Source organism: Scleropages formosus, chromosome 18 (genome assembly GCF_900964775.1).
Source record: "Scleropages formosus chromosome 18, fSclFor1.1, whole genome shotgun sequence".
NCBI classification, from domain to species: Eukaryota; Metazoa; Chordata; class Actinopteri; order Osteoglossiformes; family Osteoglossidae; genus Scleropages; species Scleropages formosus.
The window spans coordinates 9,617,906-9,638,788 of record NC_041823.1 but is presented as its reverse complement, the minus strand read 5'-3'; the positions used below and the strand labels follow the sequence as shown (position 1 = coordinate 9,638,788).

Sequence of the window (20,883 nt, the reverse complement as noted above, 5' to 3'; positions counted from 1 at the left end):
AGACCAAAATTTTTTCCTGGAGAGAACTTACCCCCCCCCCAAAAAAAAAAAAAAAAAAAAAAAAAAAAAAAAAAAAAAAAAAAAAAAAAATTTACTATATGCATTTTACTCCAGTAAAAAGAGACTTAAATGATGGTTCAAGTAATACAACCAAAGACACAAACCAGAGCAGACAACCTTGCCATCATGAAAAGAACCAAATCCCGTTGGGAAAATAAACCAAACACGCAAGGCCTGGAGGAAGAGGGGGGGGAAAAAAAAAGAAAAAGCTGCATGGATGAGCAGTATGAACTGGAAATAGTCCTATAGGACATGCAAGACTATGGAAAGCCTAATCATCTCCCAAGAGGAGATCGGACTCACCTCACACCAAATCCTGGGTCTCAGATGCCGTTAGATACCAATCTAAATGAATCGATGAATAAATAAACGTAACGGGAGAGAAATCCAACAACCAGATTTGTGCCCTACCATGTGAACATCTGCTGCTGCATCTGGGGCACAAGGCAGAAAACCACAACCCAAGCATCAAACTTCAAAGTGCTCTTCAGCAACAGGTTTCCTCGCAATACAAAAAAAAAAAAAAAAAAATGAACAGAAATAATCAATGGCCACGATGGACATGATTTGAGCCTGGAACACCAGTGGGTTTAACTGGAGGAACATGGATGAAGAAAAGCATGCTGAGAACCAATGTCCCTAGAAAGAAGACAAGAAACAAACGACACCTGGACACATGACGTACATTATGCGGGTTTTTAAACCCAACTCAAAAAAAAAAAAAAAAAAAAAAGGTTCGATCATGATGGATAGCATTACTACTGAAAATTCAATTAAAATACTGAATTTGTTTGGGGGGGGAAATACATAGCTACACATCCAGCTGTGTTTACTAATGGTCTGAACGTATAATGTAAATTGATTCCTCCCACTGATTTTAAAAAGGGACTTGTTTTGATAAATTTTGCCTCAAAAGGAAGCGGATTAAATGAAGTACATCACAGAACAAGTTCGATTATTAGTTTTTGCAGCAATCGATCAGCGGTGAAGCGCGTTTTACGCGAGATCGACGCAGGCACATGCGCGCGTGTCAGCGGTACGTGCCCTACGTGGTTAATAAAGGGAGCCCACGCGTGTTTCCCTTCTCCCGTCGCACCTCCGGCGTCCAAGTTTTCACCGGCGAGCGCTTCCAATCACTATCGACTCCACGCACAAAAACACGACTACGTGCCTTTCTTTCGCTCCAAAAAGTAACGCGATGATATTACTACAGAAAACACGAACTCACCTAACTAAGCCCGCAGATATTCCCGCGCGGAAAACGACAATGGAAGCAGTCCTCCTCAAGTACAATATTTATTTTAATTTTTTTTTTTTTTTTTCTAAACTGTACTGATTATAAAAGTGAGTGAAGAACTGTAGTTTCTCAGTCTCAAGTGGTTGAAATTCCCGTGGAGAAAAGAACAACTTCCACAGACTTGTCGCTCAGCTGACTCTCGGACAGACACACACGAGCCGGATCCGCCCCCTATACAGGCACCTCCTCCAATCGAACGCGCGAATGAGCTCCGCCCCCACGTAAGCCCCTCCCCCAAACGTGCAAGCGCCTGAGCTCCGCCCACCCCAAGGCCCCTCCTCCTCCTCCTCCTCCTCCACTTCGCCAACACCCTGTGGTGGTTTCGCAAGCGAGCTGCTTGTGTTTGATTTAAATTAACCCCTGGAAGAAGTATCAGGTTCAACCCCTCTTCAAATAAAATTCCACTTAAGACCGTAGAGGAAAAGGTCACTTCACCAGAATTAATACTGAAGCACTGGAGAGCTGCGTTTACCTTGACACACCAAAATAAATTGTAGGTTACTGGGGTGGTACTTAACACGGTATCTCGGTTTGTCTCTTTGAAATGAAAGTTCATGGTTTTAATCCCTGTACCACCCTTGATCAAGGGCCTTACTTCGAACTGCCCTAGTAAAACAGCCTGCTGTGCAAATTGTTAGGTCTTTGTAATGTTTATTTAACACGGTGAGTCACTATGAACAAGAGTTTCAGCTAAATAAAGGTTAATAATTGAAATAAATTTATTTTCTACATGTTAAATTACCACGTATGGTCCTTAATGAAAAGAAACACAGAGACGGCTGTCATTCATTTTCGGAAAGTGCTCCTCCAGACAGGATCTTGGCAGTACGGAATGGGACTCGTAGGGAACAAGACAAGATAGACTCTGGACTGGACACTGGTCCATCAATGTGTTCTCCACAAACACTATGAGCAATATAGAATCACCAGCGCACCTGAATCACCTCTCTAGACCATAAGAAGAAATCGGACGGAATGCAAGGCGCATATTCAAATTCCACAGAGACGGCGCCAAGACTGGATTCAATCCCACAAGCCTGGACCTGTGAGCCGCCAGGGCCTGCTATACCACCATACCAACGAGCTGTTATTAATAGGTGTTAGCATTTCTTAAAATTAGCACATTACAAACTGGTTATGCCTCAAAATCTAAATTATCAGATTTGAACATGGCTTTCATTATAAAATAATTGTTATGAAGAAAAGCCTTCTGGCTGCAAATTGAGGGGGCCAAAATGCATTGTTTTAGTGGAATTATGCATATTGAAAAATGTTATTTCATGATCTGGAGAAAATAGTAGGTTTTCCTAAAATCCATAATACCTGCCAACAACACTGAAAAAGCAAAGGCTAATATTTGAATGCGAGAACCCTAAGAATAGAACAAAGGGTTCATAAAGTAGCTCAGCCCAAACATCAAACATGTGAGATCTTTGCAGGTTCTTAGGATTATCTTCCTACTATAGACAGGTTTCGAGGGGATTTACCTCTTGTTGCTTGTCGGCTGCACAAACTGAATAAAACTAAAAAGTTTTTCTTTGATCCGATGAATGTGACAGTGCCATTAATTCTTTATGACAAGTCCTTATCTGTGTGGATGCAGTAACTTACCATGTTCCAGGCACACCTTTTGTCTTCATTATAATGCCACAAACTATGCAAATGCCATGATTTGCTGTATACCATGGTACACCGTCATTTTTGTATTATAGTTCACAATATGCAGAATTTTTTTCTCTTTTCTGTATTGTGCTACAGACTTGTGTACTGAAAACAAATTTGAAACGGCTTTCATGTCTTTCTATGAGCTGTTATTATATAACATATCGGATTATGTATTTACATTGACGTTGCAATTTTGCAGATTTCTTTAAGCTGCTATAACTGTGAAAGAAAAATTAACTTTTGAAATTCCAAGAATTGTTATAATTCAACTCATCTACATTTTACATATTTCATACACATTTCATTTATATATTTCATATGTTTTTCTCACATTTTGCAGTCCAAAGTGTTTGAATTATTTACAGGTGTAATTCAAGTCCACAAGTGAACTTAAGAGCCTTTCCAGTTACAGAGTTCTATAAAAATACAATGCTTCCCCCTTGCAGTTTATTAGAATCCTTCCATGAAGTCTTATGTTATTCAATAAGGGTCATCAGAAAACTTGCAGCAGACACAAAATGCATTAGAAAACAGCACGTTGTTCGAGATGAGCGCTGTTGAAATGTACAGGGTTGTTAAAATGCAAGGAACTTAAAACACAAGAGCAGATCATCATACTCAGTTCTTGGCAGGCTGCATGTGTTCAATATGAGCCCCCTACAAAGCTGCCAAGCACCTGCAGCTTCACCAGCAGCTAATGATACACCAGCCCTCCTAGTCCCACAACGTGACGTGCAGCAGGTGAACAACTGCTCGGCTGAGGACAATTTTCTATTCGTTTAAAAACCTTTCAAAACCCTATCCTGCATGTGGCTACTGAGAAGAAGTGGTTACACTGATTATTAGTCTACCAGTAGTACCGTTTTCCGCACTTGTGAATAGCAGAGGCATTGTGGATCAGCAGCAGGAACAGGGGTGCTGTGTACGCAGAAGTTTTACATTCGCACGAATACAAACAAGATGCTGTTCTTCTAAACGTCGTGTCAATGTTGAAACATCATCAGAATCTGAGATAAAAGAAAGTTCAATCTGAAGACTACAAAATAAAAAGGGGAATCACAGCAGTGCATCTTCTGTACAGCTGGTGTCACAGAAATCCAGTAATTAATTTTTTAACTGTAGTTCAGTAATCTGTAACATCTCAAAATAAAAACTTATCCAGACCCCCTCAGAAAAAGTAAAAAAAAAAATGTTCTAATGATGCTCAGCTGGAGATGGCTGGACTAATAAGAAGTAATGAGATGGATTGGGATGGAAGCCAGTTGGGCTGATTGCTTGTAATATGTAAATCAACAAATCATTAAGGACGATTAAGATGGAATTTCTTGTCTTTGTGAAATAGCTAAAATATCTAACTGATCATGCATACAAATTCAAAATGAAATCAAGATTTCCAAGGAAATACCCCACTTTATTATGCAAGAGTAAAAACTCCATGTCATACCTGACCAGAAGGTGGTAAAAAGAGTCACGTGATATTTTTCTGGCGAAGTACACTTTAAATTCAAATCATGCATGCCTTTTTTTATTACGTGCCATTATAAGTTAAAGGTCACAGTTTGACATTTCTGACATCCACATCGAGTTTTACTACTGATTAAGTTCCTCAACAGCCTATTTGTCACGATCTACAAGATTGCAAGTCCCTGTAAATGTCTTGAAAGACTAGGATTAAATATCCCAGGATTAAACACAGGTTACCGAATTGCGTTAGGCTACTTTACTTCTAGGTCTTACCCATGTTTCTACAATGACAGATTAATTCTTTGTGCTGGATGGACACTTAATTGCTGGATGACAACCTGATGAAGTGCTAGAAACATGATCAGGAGTCACGGCTATGGAATTTCACTGAGTGGTCACAGAAAAAAATCAGAATTGCATAAGGCAAATTATAGTAAAAGGGAAACTTTTGCAGTTAAAATGAAAAGAATAACTCTTAAAATATATATGTTAAAGGATTTTAAAATGGTTTATTGATTAACATTTACACAGGGAAAAACATAATTAAAATCCTTCAAAAACCATTCGGTGAATACAAAATGATATATAATTTACAGCTTTAATAGAGTTCCTTTTTTTCCATTTGTATAACAACTATTACAATAATAGCAGTTCAAAGCAAAATTTTCCAGTTTTTGTTTCAATTTGTTACAGTTTAATATGAATAACTATAAAATATGAATTAATATAGCAAATTTCTTGTATGTTCTTTAGTTCTGAAACCTTTTATGGTTAGCGTTCTAGTGAATTATATATACCTTGCCAACAATAACAGGCATCATCATTCTGCTGATGCACATCATTATTTTTTGCTTCAGGAAAAGCAGGTCAAGAATCCCTTGACCACACCAGATATCCATTCCATATGGGTCCAAAACCTGTGCCCAAAGTTAAGACCCCATCTAGGCATTAAAATGCCTGTCATATAGTCTTCACATTTAATACGATCCCATATGTTTGACCCTTTAGGTGAAACATGCTTCACAACACTTCCTCAGACCCATATTTCATTTGAGCTGTTGACTGAATATTTCTGATACACTCTATCAAAATAATAAGAACCTATAAGTTAGAACATATTCAGCTATTTTTAATACTGGAATATAGTTAACAAGCTGTTTCACGTTAATATAAAGCTCTAAAGCTTTAACAGACTGAACTTTTTTTCAGTTAATAAGAATGCACGAATTTATAATCACGACTGAAAACTTCACATGAAAGTATGTACGTTACAGCTGCATAATGTTATTTCAACTGGGTAAGGCAAATAACAAGGTGTACTTATTTGGTACAAGTAAGACTCTATTGATATTTGTAACAAAAATGCTTAATTTCTGTTGGCCTCAAAACAGAACAGCCTGTACAGTTTTGTCTCCATAGAAAAGGTTACTTAAGTCTAGGATAATTCAACATTTCCCAGAAGCACATTTTAACAGCATTTACGCATTTGCAAAAATAAAATTGTGACATGCTAGCTTAGAAAATAATGACATTAATCTGCTTGTAAGAAAGGTTGAGACTAAAAACACAAAGCTCCCTGAATTTTAAATTCCACACATTCAGTATTACTCTGAACAAGTTAATAAATTGTAATTGGCAGGTGGATTTCACTCCATCAAAGTGACCATGTTCATAAAACAGCTAAGAATGAAGTTTTTATAAATGCATATATATATATATATATATATATACACACGTATATATACATTTACTGTATATATAACAACTTCATTCAAAATAAAAGTGAGATTAGTTTAACACTGCACTACATTAAATAAATTTAATATTACCTCTCAAAATGACAAAAAAGCATGTGCAAGCCTAAGAATTTAAAAACATCTGAGACATCTGTATTCCGTTACACATGACCTAAACAACAATTATTGGCATTTTTTGAACAGCAAAATGAACAGCTAACAGCAACTACTTAAATAAAAATGATATGAAGTGGTATTTTCTTAATATAAAACAAGGGCATGAAGATCAATAGGGACAAAACCACAGACAAAAATGGAATGCATCGTTTGGCCTGCAGACGTCTCGTCGGATGGCGGTTCTAGTTGCTGAAGAGGCGATTGTAAATTGTCTTAGTGCTCTTGTGCAATGGATGAAGAGGCACGCATTGTCCCCAGCCTTCCATTCACAAGTACTGTTTTTGTTGGAACAGGCACCTAAACAATTGAAAAGAGCAAACAGTTATTAGCAAGCGTTCCTATACGAACCACCCCGGATTCTTATTATGTCAAGAAGCGTAATTTTAACTGATCTTAGTACTGCTGAATGTATACAGCGTGCATGGGACAGAAGGTGGTTTAGTGGTTAGTCAAAGGACCCAGGTTCAAATCCCTGCTCCCAGTGTAGTACCTTCGAGCAGGGTTCTTACCCTGAATTGATAGGGTAAAAATAAGAGAGATGTGCACATCATTGAAAGGAGCTTGGTGTGCAAAACTCACAGTGTAAGTTGCTTTGCGGAAAAGCAATAGCTGAACAAATAAATGAATGAATAAATAATATTTAATCCACAGCATGAAAGGAGGAAAAGAAAAGAAAACGAAGTTTAAAGCAGCTCAGACAGCTTGCAAAGAAAAGTCTGTTTGGCTTAGTCCTGAAGTTCGAGTGGCAGTTTAAATAATACCACGAAACACAAAGACCTGTTAAGAAGAAGACCTGGTGTTTTTAATGATTTCACAAAGTCATCAAAAGCAAAACTCTTGGCAGAGGCGAGGAGAAGGCTGTCAGGAGGTTTAATTTGAGCTGCGGGGAATCTGTCACTAAAAGCATGCTTTACAATCTGGTGGTTACTTCTCTTCCAGCTGAACCAGCGCAGACAAGGTTATGAACAGGACAGTCTGAAATAGGCCTTTGAAAAAATAAAGAACTGCAGCAGACATATGATATGATAGGCCAAAGAGTCACAGAGTTAAAAAAAAATTCTTTCCACATAGGTTACATAAGACAGCGAGAAAGAATAAAACATAATAAATAGGCAATAAAAATCTTTACGATAAAACCAAGTTTAAAATAGCAACAATTTGTACTGGTGTCCGAAGAAGGTTCTAGAAGAAGACACTCTTGCCCCAAAGCAAGTCTAGATCTCAAGAATGAAACAGACAAGAGCGCTGAGCCACGGGCAGAGTGAGACTCCATCTCGCCGGCAGGGCCGACTTTGTGTCGGGCGTGAGGGTGGGGGTGGGGTGCAGCGGAGGAGACGTGTCCCGACAGCGTGCGGGGAAGCATATGTGAGCGACGGGAAGTAGACAGGAGCGCTCCCAGGTCAGCGCCCTCCTGCTGATACAGAGTCGCTTCGATTATTTATGGAGAGCTCGGCCCGGCGCGGAGCGAGGCGTCGCAGAGGTATGAAATTTTTATGCGCAGCTGCCTTAGTTTGGATGAGAACCTTTTAACGGGAGACCAAAATAGAAAGTCTAACTATTGCGTCACTTGTCGTGAACCTTAAAGTTTCCTTAGCACTGCAGTCAGGAGCAAAAACAATTTTTTTTGCATCTTTTCAAACTTTATCTCAAACTGTAGCATGTCAAAAATATGTCATTTATTACACGTACCATATCTTTTGCCATCAGATAGTCACTACCCCTGCAAACTGCACAAAATTTGCAGAAATGAACGTGACACATGGCAAGTTAATAAAAAGCGATCGTAAAGCATTCAAATGAAAATATATAATAATGCAGCATAGAGTAATGAAGATAATAGGGCAATCAGCGCTTGCACAAAGTGCGATAATTTAAGTAGACTGTATTGCCTCAGTCTAATTAGGATGGATTAGTGTGAAAATTTCTATACCTTCATATTTTGTATTAGATTTACTTCATTCAGTCGTAGTATTTTTGTCATTATGGTCTATATGTGAAGCTTCCTCTGTGAAGACAGTATATGGATGACACAAGTGATTAGGCAAAAAAACTAATTTTTGGATACTGGATTTTCTAGACATTGGTGCTTAACCACAGCAAATCACATTGCATCTGTTATATGTTGTTACTTGCTATCCCCTTTTTTCTTTTCTATTTTTGACAGGCCGCTGCCAACCCAGGACGCCGGAAACCTTCAACATTATAAGATGATTGGCAGCTCCAGCAACCTCCAGCTTGGACTACAAGTTATACGGGCTGCTACAGGTTGTATCTTACGGTCCTTTTCGGTACTAGACATACCCACACAGGTGTCTCCACAGCAGAAAGCCCAGGAGGGGTGGGCAGCCGCTGGCGCTTGGACCCCCAGAAGTTTATTTCTCTCTCTTTGCTTTTGACTGGGAGTTCTTGTTTGCCTTGCCAGCAGCTAAAATTGCGGTTAAGGAATTTGAATTAACATGTATTTTGAAGTTGAAGTATAGGTGGAATCCTGCTTTTGTAGCTTTGAGGAAGGACATGAACCCAAAAGCAAAATAACTGCCCGAGTTGGGAGAAATAAAGCTATTGCTGCTGCCTTGGATTCAGATATGTGATAAGCAACTAGACTGTAATAATTCCATCGTTTCAGAAGAGTTCTGTTTCTGTTATTGGGCACAAGGACTCAAAGACAGGTACCTTCTTCAGACGCTCAGCCCCCAGCCCGGAGCGGATGGCTTCCAGAAGAGCTTGGCGGGCTCCCTCGGGGTTTCTCGCCGTGCTCATGCTGATGGGCACGATGGGCGTGAGGGGCTGGGGTGGGGGAGGAGGGGCGTGGGATGGTGGGGGAGGCACAGACGGAGGGAGGGGAAACATGCTTTCGCTTGGGAACCGGCTGTTCCCCTCAGACTTCCTGAATCCCTCGAGCTCATTGGCTGCCTCGGATCCTGTCTGTGAAGTTCAAAAGACATCAGCTTTTTCAAGTCTTTTGTTTTTACTCTGTTTTTGCTTGACGTGCAATTTAATAGCTATACTGGAGTGGAAAACAAGAAAACACTTTATACCATATGCCATGGAGCGAGGACACACTCCAGAGACCTGCAGTGAGTCACCTTATTGCACTGGTCACGCTCATTCTCAAAAAAAGTCCTTTACCGAATTGGAATCAGTAGATCGATTCAAAAATTTTCCATTAAATAAACCTCTGCAGAAAATCGATCAAAAATTTGAGTTTGGTTTCACATGCTCTGTGTAACATTCATATGCCAACACCTTCAAAACTGACGAAAGATGAGTGGATTATTGTTCCAGTGCTATTGTTAATACTGCTACCACATCAGCTTGGCCTTAATGGTTTCGCTTCAGTCGTCTGCCAGTGATGTTTCTCAGTCCACTGTAAAGCGCAGACTGTGGCCAACCATAAAGCTGACCTTCATTCTAAAAACAAAGAAATATTCCAAGAACAGAGCTATATAAAGCAACACGTGCTTAATCCAGATCTAACCTTCCTGAGTCTCGAGGAGTTATTCTGAGCTCTGATTGCTGCCAAAAGCGCACAGCGTTCGTTTTCTGCCGTGACGTAGGACGCTGCTCTCAAAGAGCCTTCTCTTGTATCAGATACCTAGTGTCAAAGGGATTAGAAAACTTTATAAACAAAGCTACTAATTTCACCACATTAAAAAAATCTATTAAACATTATTAAGGAGGGAATCAAACCTTCAAACAATCAATTATTGTTTGTCTGAGATACTGATATATTAAAAAAAATTCTTTAATTTATCTTTACTTTTCAAACATCTGTCTTAGCAGAAATGTGAAAAACAATGGCAATTAAACTACATTATATTTGATTACAAATACGTAGAAGATTCCCCCATCTGGCTGGCAATTTTCTGAGCTCTGGCCACTTACCTTCTTAAGACGCTCTTTTCCGTGTCCTGACTGGATAGCCTCCATAAGGGTGCTGTGCAGCGTTGTATCCTCTGGAACTGCCTTCAGTATAACCGGCCTGAACTTCTGCACGGGCCCAAAGACACCCACTTGCCGGGACTCTGGGAAGGCACTGGAGGATGGATCCCCATCCACCAGGGGACCATCGGTGCCCTTGGCACTCAGTGCAGGAGAGGCGATGCGATCGGCCACCGAAACCAGTGTGTCCACCTGGATTGGAGCAGATGTGCTGAATCCCATGTTTCCCCTGTCTGCGTTCAACGAGTTGGCACTGGCACCCCCTTGAAAAGTGCCCAGTTTCCCAGTCCTGTCCATTTTCCCCACTGTACTGCCCTCCTTTCTCTCTGTGGTGTATTCTGGGAAACTTAGGGATCGTTTTGGATTGGCCACGAGGCTGGAAGAACATTTTCCGTTCATTTGTATCGTGTCTTCATTGACATTATAGTTGGTCCCATTTGATGTTACATTTATGGATCTGTCTCCATTGATAATGCTCTTGGTACTGAAGAACCTCGGCTTGAAGACTGTTGACTCAGTCTTTGTATTTGATTCCTGTTTGGTTTCCATTCTGGTTGAAGGCATTCCAGTATATTTAGCAATGGCAGATGCTACATACTGACTGGATGTTCTCCTGGGTGGTTTCAAAAAGGACAGGTCTCTTCCCAGCTGCGGCTCCTTTGTGGATTTTGTAAGGTGCTGCGAAGGTTCTGAAGTTAAAGGGTTACACTCCACTTCCTGAATAATGCTTCTTGGGGCTTCCACGACATCCTTCAGACTTTCTTCAGGCCGAACCTTGCCGGCAGATTCAGCAGCAGGTGCTGGTCTGGTGAACTGTGGATCTTTTGTTTTCAGAACTGCACTCTGAGGAGCGGGAATCCCATCCTGCTGCTCGGCTGAGTTCCAGAAAGCCTTGGCTTTCTCCAAAAGAGGCAACTCTGTGTCACTTCCAGACCCTGGAGAGCTTCCATATTTGTTATAGGTGTTCTGCTGCATGACCATGTTGCCGAGGGCGTCGATTTTAATGGCACCTGTAACTAGGGAGCCAGCCGGCTTTTGGGTGTTGTTCAAGGCCGGTTTTGGTGGAATGACAGTGAAGGTTTTCAAGCCAAAGCGAGAAGTAGGACTTTGGGTGATTGTACTTTGTGGCATCTGGGATTTCATGGCTCGTGGAGTCTCATCTTCCACTGTAGGCGTCCTGATCTCACCCTGACAAGTGGTTTGGTGCTCAGGGCTCCTCGGAGGGCTGCTGGGAACACTTCGGGCTGAAGAGCCCAACTGCTGGCTTTGCCTTTTGAGGATGGGTGGATCCGTGCAACTGTCCCCTTTGCAGAGGCCATCTCGAATTTCTGTCACCGGGATCGCCATGACCTCCTCGATCTCCTTCTGAGGCACACTGACACTCCGCATCACATGGGGTGAACTCGTGCCAGCTTTGCTGTGACTGTTTACAGTGTTTACTGTGTCAGTTCTGGTCCAAATATTTCTGTGTGGCTTGTAGGTTAGGATCTGGTTTCTAGCAAACAGTGTGTCAGATGACTGGAAATCCTCATAATTTGCCCTGCCAAGCTCCTGGTCCTCCAAAACTTCATTTATGGCAGTCACCGGTACTTCCAAGTGCAGAACAGACACTGGGATCTCATTGTGGTAAGATTTCTCGGAGGAGGATATTGAAGACTCACTTACTGAGGCTTGGTCTGTGTGCTCAACATCTGTTTTTTTGAGGAAGTGAACAATAATAAGCAATGTTGTTATGAATCTATGAATATTATGTCTGTATATATTGACTTTTTACTGAAATTTAATTTTGATCAAGCATAGCTCAGTTTTTTGCTCCATATTCATATTTTAGGTGTATTCAGCCAATTCAAAACTGTCACACACAGCAAGAGCTGAAGGTGTCTTTGTGACAGTCCTTTTGGCAGCTGAAAACACCCACCTGCAAGGTCTGCCTCCAGTTCAGCAAGCGTCTGGTGAAGCTGAGTGGACAACTCTGCGTCGTCTTCGTAGCTGTCCGTCATCCTGTCCGTCATCCTGTCCGCTTGCTCCATTGGATAGATTTTATTGCTGTGTCTGATGTGAGAAAGATAGCAGCTTCCTGTTATGGGCACTCTGTGACATGCTGTACAAAAAACTTGCTCTTTTTACAGCTCGATAAAGGAGACGGCTTAAATAAACAAAAGCCGCAGAACAGAGTAATAATATATCAAATAAAAAATAAAAAAAGGCAATATATGTATTTTTAATCAATAATGCTGCATGAAATCAAAGAAATCCAAGCAAAATCTATTTGTCAAACAAGTAACACGCATTAATCACAGAACTCTGTCTAAACATTAAAATAACCCTTTTATCGGGAAAAACAACTCCTGAATACCTTCATGTAAGTTTATAAGCTATGACTATACCAGAGACATTACTGTTATTTCTCTGTATCGCTGACAGTTAATTATGTGGTGCGTTTCAGATTTCTTTCATGAGACAGAAACATAAAAAATAAGTTCAGTGTATGTTGTTGTCACTCATCTACTGAATGAATTCATACATATTAACAACCTCATTATGTATGTTCACAGCAGTTTGTGTGTTTGAATCGTGCAATGGAATTAAACGTAATTAAAGCACTTAACTATTTACAGAAAAAAACGTAGTAACAGCTGCACTGTATTTATTTAATTTGTACCATTACAGATTGAGCAACAATTTTTCTAAAACGGGTATCTAAATCCTGGTTTATTGGATCTGTTATGTCTGCTGACAATCATGCTGGACAAGGTGATTATTGGAACACAAGTGACTGTGCATGTTCCTGCAGGCATGTCTGCATTCGGGTGTTAGTGTGGCTTTTTAAAATTCACATTAAGAAAGTGTTATTAAAGTGGTTGCAAGTAGTCGTAAAGCAGGTCATTATTTCATATGATGAAGAACGATGGCTTGGATTGCTTTAATGGCTTTGCACGGACAGATGGCTTTGGCACCGCCAAGCCTGTAACTGCTAAACTGACTGCTCAAGTCTAAGGACCGCCGAACCAGCTGTGAGACGGCACCTGTGCCGGGACCCCCAGGTGGCGCAGCCTTCATCGCTGTCGCTGGAGCTGTCCTTGGCCAGGGCGCGGGAGCGAGCCCTTGGTGGAGCAGGCCCGCCATCCGGTGAGACGCTGCCATCCGGAGAGGCTGGGTGAGTGAGGTCAGAAGGCGAGCTGACGAAGGGTGAGTCCTCAGCCGTGCCCTCGGAGGGCGCGTAGCCCTGGTCGGGGAGGCTGCAACCACTGCCCACGGACCCTGTCTCAGACTCCTGCTCCGGAGACAGATTCGGCTCGCTCCCCTGCAGCGAGTGCAGCCAGGCTGGGCAGAACGAGGTAATTAGTGTCATTCGAGGACATCGGCATTTCAATTCCATTTCATAGTTACGTTTCTGTATCTCAATGCTCAATCCTTTAGGCCACTTAGACTGACAAAATGATTATTTTTAACTTTCACTACAGTTCACTTTGTCTTTTTGTAAGCACTTTGAGCTGCAAAATTAGTATGAAAGTTGTTGTTATTATTATTATTATTATTATCATTAATAATGTTACTATAGGAGTCTCACACTGTTACACAGCGGTCGCAATATGCAGCAACATTACACACGACAACACATACCAACGACACACGTGGTAACAAAATTTAAAAACCACAAAGAACAGCAAAGAACTCAAAATGCATGCTCATGCATGTGTTCAGATATTGCTTCATGCAAGACTTCAAACGTCATTTGGAGAAGAAATATGAAACAGAGTCAGACAGGATGAGAAAGTTAGCGGTATTGCACTGCTGCTGTCTGTCACTGGTCTGACAGCATGTGTTTGGCACTTTTTTATATCTTGCATCGAATATATTCTGCATCTGGTAAATGTATAAGAACAAAAGTTAGATAAGATCCTTGACATAGCCATGCATATCCAAGGGGAACTGATATGAGCACGGCTGCACATTGCTGGGATTTGCCCAGCTGTATGAGCACAAAAGGCCAGACGGGAATTAGGGGGATGAGATTGGGACCCAAGGCTTGTTTGTGTTCATGCTTAAAATTAGCATCTGGCAACATGACCTTTCACTCACATTCACTTGCGTGGGTTAAGATCCCACACAATGTGGCTCAAAAGCAGTCTTTGTGCTAAGCACCACACTACTGAGCCACGTTCTTAACAGAGTAATGCATTGCTCACATGTAAGTGTTTATTTTGTGATCCGTTCAGAAAAATGGAACACAAACGTACCTTTTATTATATGAATCATTTCAGTTTGAGTATTAACTGTTACATATCATGGCATAAATAAAATAAAGAAAGGCACACACCTGATCGATGCACATTCATGAGCTGAACTAATGCTGTTCTCCCAGTGACTTCCTGTGATAAGCTACTGACAGTGGCTTATCAATTCATACAGCAGGGTAATTTTTACTGACATCGTATCAGGTAAATACCTTGCTCAAGGGTGCTACAGAAGGAGAAGGGATCTGAACCTGCATGCTTTGTATGGAATGCAGCAGCTATAACCACAGTGACGGTAACCACCAGCCCAGTCATATATGTCTTTGGATGAATTATTAATTAAACTAAATTAAATTGAAGATTTTTTTTTTACCTTTTAACTACTGTATGCTGAGGAGCAGTGCTGAACACAGTAAAAACTTAAAGCTGACACATTTTTTTTTCCAAACTTGTTATAATTATATGGAAGTTAACTAACACCTCGTACACACGGCCTACTAAATATTCTTCACGTCCTTCTCCATTTTACCTACTTTTACCAAAGGCCATCTGATATTTCTGCGCCCATTAAAAGTGCTCTACATATCTGAAGCACTTCACTCCTTTAAAAAGAGGAAACTTCATAATGATCTGATTCATGAGGGTCCTCCCTGAATGTAGGTAGCTGCCTCACCACTGCAAAAGTGCTCAGACTGATTATGAGTAGATTTGAGAGTGACATTGTAATTACTATGAGTGTGCTCAATTAAATTAACATTTTACATTAATCAGAGTAGATTCATTGATTTCAATGCAACTCAAGAGCTGTCGAAACCAATGCAGAGGGTTCGGTCATCCCAGAAAGAGCCAGAATACTCTACTTCATTAAACTACCACAGCCTTTTTTTATAATGATATCTCATATCTTTATGTCCTTATGTGAAAAAGGTCATCCATCCCTATTTAAACACATATCTTGAAAGATTAATGGAGCTACAGTAACTAGCTTGAAATAAAGTAACAAACTGAAATTCAGGGTCAAACACATTTTTATACTCTACTGTTCAAGTAACATTTAATTGTCAATATTATAAGTTGAGGAATCCCGTATGACTAAAAATTATTAGAATAAGCAACAGCGTAAAACAGTTTCAGACTTCTGAAACTGCAGTGTTTTACAGTTTTATACAAAGTGAATGGTAATGTTTTAAAATATTTTTAATACTCATAGTTTTATGGATAAGGGTAAGGAACGAGTCCAGTAAAGTCACAGAAAACCATGAGCCCCACTTTGAAACTACCCAAGTAGAGAATATTGTTGACAATGAGACCCCGTCGCCCTTTGGAAACATAAATCGTTATGAGTAAATTGTGTACACGTAGTAACAAGGTTCTCAGCAATGATCAAGACACTTTTACTTTAAGAAATTAACAAGCCTGGTATCACACTCATGAGACCAGACACAAATATAAGGGGACTGGGGATATTTTTACAGTATTAAGAATCATTTCAATTATTTCAATTTTTTCATGGCAAAGAATGAAATTTACATTTGCAGGGACTGCTACAATGGTTTTAATTTTTAAATCAAAATTATTACTTTGAGAAGCGGTCATGTTGTTATTAACTAGTTGGGTAGGTTTCATCAACCACTTTGGCCACTTTCAACTTTCTTGCACAAATCAAAAGAAATACAGATATCCCTTGATTTATTCACAGGGATGGGTTCTGTAAAAATATCTGAAAAAATATATGGATAATATATGGAAAGACGTTTGCTATTTTAACAGTTTTATTAAATTAAAAATCCATTAAAGTTAAACTGATCATCTGCACAAAGTTCAATTTAATGTCGTCTACCAGGTGATTCATCCCATTCACGTGCTACATTTCTCACTTTGTTATCAATCACTCACAAACCACAGACATGAGCTGTAAACACTGTGGAAGTGAGCTGAAACAAGGTAGTCCCACTCTATTCTGTCCGAGTGTGTTTTACTGCAAGTTGGCTGTGGAAATATAGGTTCGTTTAGCTCAGCAACAGACAGAAATTTGAGAAAACAGAAAAGTGAAGAAAATTAATTAAAAATAAATAATCTTGACGAAATGTTGTATTTTGAATCATTCACAACCTAAATGTTCATAACACAAGGAGCCAATTTAGCGTCAAAATATGAAAACATTCCATGAAACCTTGAAAAAACTGATGTCAAGTCTAACATTCAAGTTTGTTGTTGAACTTTCAGATAAACAGTACATTACTTTGAAAAGACACATTTAAATATTTTTCCAATACAGATAATTTATTTTTGAGTATTTTACCTTGTGTGTGACAGATTCCAACTGACAAAATCCTAATTTTATAGCAAAATATAGTCATAAGAGAATGAGTTATTTTTAGAATCAGACTATTTCAAGTGCTCTGTGATCTTAGATAGCATTCAATAAAAATTATTTTAAGTCATTACACATGAGCACCATATGAAAGCAATGTATTCCACTTCTATATTGTCATAACGTGCCAAAAAGTTCAGACTCTTAATCTTCCAGCTTTTGGTGTTGAGTATTTTAGTCTTTCTCTCTAGAACATAATTTGTAAATAACCCCACAGAGAAAAACCTAAAGTTGTGCTGATCAACCATAATATCAACAAAGTCAATTTATTGTTTAGTCACAGGTGAAGATCTGTTTGCCCCCTAAGCAAGCTGTAAAGTGATATCACCAATTTCTGTTCAGAGAAATTACCTTCTTTTCATCTCCAGGCAAAGGGAAGCCTGTTTGTTCTCTTTTTGGAGTCAGAAATGAACAAATACCATGAAAAAATTCTAAAGTCCTAGAATACTGAGTATACTAAAAAGCCGTTCAGCTTCTTCTCGATAACACTACGGAAGAGGTTTGTAAGCTCAATAGGCCAAAGAGGCCTAATCTCACCTGCACCTTAACCAACATTCCATTGTCATTTACAATCACAAAAACATAATGACAATTTATTCAAAATGTGCAAAATCTGTCACTTTTACTCCTGGGAGCTTACAAAGAGTAGTGCACAAGTCAGCTTTGCTTCAGTTTTCCAAATGTATGCAGTGGCAAAATCTATCATGTAGACACATTAAAATTTGAAAAATGACAACAATGAGCCTTAAATCAAAAAAAAAAAAAAACTGCATGCAGCGCTACAAGGCCCTTCTTGTTTCCCCTCAAGCAGGACTACAACTGTTTGTCACCTGTCAGTTCCAACTCTACATATCTAAATTTACCATCATGATGCAACCGTACCGCTATTTACATCACCTACAACACACTCCATGGAATAGCGAGCTAAGTTCTTCTCAAATCTCTATAAGGCCTAGGGCATTCACAAAGACAAAAATACAAAAAAGTCATGTACAAAGGCTTTTAAAACTGCATAAAAAGGTGAGGAAAAAATAGAATACAGTTACTGAGTTACAGGTTCGAAAGTGTAGAATGAGACAGGCATCAGAGAGCAGCGAGGAATAAGGGGACAGGGCCCAGCTTGGCAGAAGAGAGAGCCGCTCCGGCATGTAAAAAGAGGCGCGGGGAGAGTGGGAGCAGAGGATGATGGGAAAACAGACGGAGGGTAGCATGGTAGCCCAGAGTGTTGTCCTTCACCGACGGTCGCCACGGAAGGAGACAGGAGCACAACAGTAAACTGTTGGTATGAAGAAGAAAGGAGAAGACCTCAGGAAATGACAGGAGGAGCAGCTGCCTACAGCCATGTCACATCTGAAGCAAAGGCCAAATGCAAAGACACCTGCAGAAAAGCCACTGTTACATATTTTTAGCTGAGCCTTTTAGTTTCATACCATCTGTGTAACGAAATCTTTCATTTGACACCGAAACCAAAATATTTATTCTGTTCATATAAAATATACACAAAACACTTACATGTGAACAATCATATTTAATCCACTGAAGAATACACAGAAAATAGAAATTACACATTTATTAATATTATTATTATTTAAGTACCTTGCCCAAGGCTACTACAGAAGGAGATGGGATTCGAACCTGGCTTCATTGATTGCAAGGTAATCGTTCTACGGCACCTGTTGCCCTCACTACCTGCATGTACTACCTGTTCTACATCCTATTATTAAATCTTTATAATTTCTTAAATAAAATATTGCTTTACTTTCTGGCTATTTTTGCAGATGAGCTAAAACCATAACCCTTAGTTGAATGACTCAGAAAGGTATCACCACAGATGTGTTTCATCCATTAAGGACAACAATAAAGGGAAGAAGAACTCAAGGATCTTGTCAAGACATGGGAGCATCAAACACTGTTTGGAACGTCAAACCAGGAGCCAGACAGCACTGCAGGAAGGTTAGGGAACGACATGAGAGGAAGAGAAATGGGAGCGTTAGGCAAGGTAGACTTGGAGAAGGCTGGAGCGCTGTAGGAGCCATAAAAGCTGGGACCTACGCTGGGCCTGTGCCTCAGAGTCGCTCTCCAGTTGAGCATCGTGACAGCTCGGCTGTGAGGGAGGAGGGCTGTCAGGCGGGGGAGGGGGAATCACTAACGTGGGCGGCTCCCGCGTTGGGGTTCGTCGCGGTTTCAGTGGCACCTGCTGCTCAGAACCTAGAAACGTGGATCCAGCAAGCGCTAAATCATCAAAGAGCATCAAGTGATGAAGGTCAACGCTGTTTAATTTATGCAGCAAAAACAACTAAAATGCATTCTGGGAAAAAGAAGGAATAAGATGCAGAGGTTCCTCTCAAACACACACAAATACAGTACAACAGTGGTCAAAGAGAGCAGAGTGCTTCTTTAGCATAGAGAATCATTGCACCATCTGCAAAGTGACAGGCTGCAAATTAAAGTACACTGGGGCAAAGTAAAGATAGATGGCAAAGACTGCAAAAAAATTGTATTAGACAAAAGTTTTGTATTAGATATATCCACACAGGTCCCCACAGGTGAATGCTCAGGAGGGGTAGGCAGCCACTTTATCTTGTAACCCTAAGATTTATTTTGTCTCTCTTTCTTTGTCGATGGGGTTGTTCTTTTGTTTTCCTCTCCTCCATTGCCAGCTGGCTTACTCTGTTGTTAACTGTATCTTTCATAGCAGTGGCTCTCAAACTCTGGTCTGCCTATGCACTATGCCACCATGAGATGACGACCGTAAATAAGATGGACTGGAAGTCCATCAGCAGCAACATTAGTAAGCCCTCAATTGCATGCATTTAATATTGACTGAGGTCCATTCAAAATCTATAGGAAAGGCTTATGAATTTATGACACGCGTCAAAGGTGCGTTGACCCTCATGCTGCTGTGATTCCTGGGATAATTCAAAACACCGTGCTGATGCTTTCAGCTCCCGAGGAACACTCGCCCTTTCATGAAAGTGCAAAGGCGAAGTCAAAGAAAAATCGTAGCTTAAAATACTTTGTTTGCTAATAGGAACAGATAACCATCGGCAGGTGAGACAAAACTTGGTCGATAAATCTGGCTGGAGCAACACTTAAACAATATGTGAACCCTCTAGTGGAGCGAGGGATTTTATACAGGTTGCGCATGAGACAGCTAAAAGACACTGACAGATGTGAGGCCCCACCTGACACCGCTCACAGAACGGTAAAACCCTGAAAGCGATGTGGTTTGCTGGGTGTGGGGGGGGGGCAGCGCATGCCTCCACTGCTACTCCACGCAATGCGGCGCCCGCAGATTTCACTCAGCTAAGACATTTTCCAGTCTGCTGAAATCAAACCATCTGGCTCCTGACAAAGCAGAACAATGCTGCGATTGAAAACCTTAACACTCATCTTAAAGGTCTTACAGCAACCAATCAGATTGATCCCAGTCCCTGATATCCTTTTTTTTTTTTTATCTCTCATCTTAACAATCGCCTTTTGTTCCACTTACATGAAGGTGAATAAGAAAGGCATTGTTCCATGCAGTGCTGACAGGTGCTATGTCTGAGTCTGAACAATTACATTTCTGCGGAAAACAAGTCTGTGGGTACAGGGCAGCCCGCTCTCCATGCTTCGACGCGGCGCGTTCAGTGCCAAGGAGGACGTTGCCGTTTCACCTGGGAAGTAACCGTGAGAAACGCCAGCTGCTGCTGCACACGTCTGGCACTTTAAGCAGGTTCCAGGCAGTTCTGCATTCAGAGTCACCTCCTTGCCTTCACGAAGAACATACCGAGCGCTGGAAAGTGCCGGACTCCCCTTGGTCATCCCCACGTGGAGGGAAACACGGACGCGGCCTTACAGGAAGAAACTCGGTGGCCCGCACACCGATCGTGTATTACATGCCCCTTTTTCATAGGAAAATATGCGCTGGCATTTTGCGAAGAACTT

The 20,883-nt window shown here is 40.6% G+C and overlaps 2 protein-coding genes across 4 annotated transcripts in view; both read right to left on the bottom strand.

Moving 5' to 3' along the window:
• Nucleotides 1–1,514, bottom strand: part of LOC108940745 (growth factor receptor-bound protein 10-like) — a 56,638-nt gene extending 55,124 nt beyond the window's left edge. Inside the window, exon 1 of the mRNA XM_018763107.2 lies at nucleotides 1,289–1,514. The gene's annotated coding sequence lies outside the window, so the exon portion shown is untranslated. The remainder of the gene's footprint in view (nucleotides 1–1,288) is intronic.
• Nucleotides 1,515–6,478: 4,964 nt separating this feature from the next.
• Nucleotides 6,479–20,883, bottom strand: part of cobl (cordon-bleu WH2 repeat protein) — a 57,340-nt gene continuing 42,935 nt past the window's right edge. For all 3 annotated transcript variants that reach the window (XM_029246030.1, XM_029246031.1, XM_029246032.1), the window contains 7 exons: nucleotides 19,006–19,161; nucleotides 13,368–13,665; nucleotides 12,260–12,393; nucleotides 10,285–12,032; nucleotides 9,878–9,994; nucleotides 9,073–9,324; nucleotides 6,479–6,696 (listed from right to left, as the gene is read on the bottom strand). In XM_029246030.1, coding sequence (XP_029101863.1) covers nucleotides 6,613–6,696; nucleotides 9,073–9,324; nucleotides 9,878–9,994; nucleotides 10,285–12,032; nucleotides 12,260–12,393; nucleotides 13,368–13,665; nucleotides 19,006–19,161 — 2,789 coding nt within the window. In that variant the 3' untranslated portion in view covers nucleotides 6,479–6,612. The remainder of the gene's footprint in view (nucleotides 6,697–9,072; nucleotides 9,325–9,877; nucleotides 9,995–10,284; nucleotides 12,033–12,259; nucleotides 12,394–13,367; nucleotides 13,666–19,005; nucleotides 19,162–20,883) is intronic.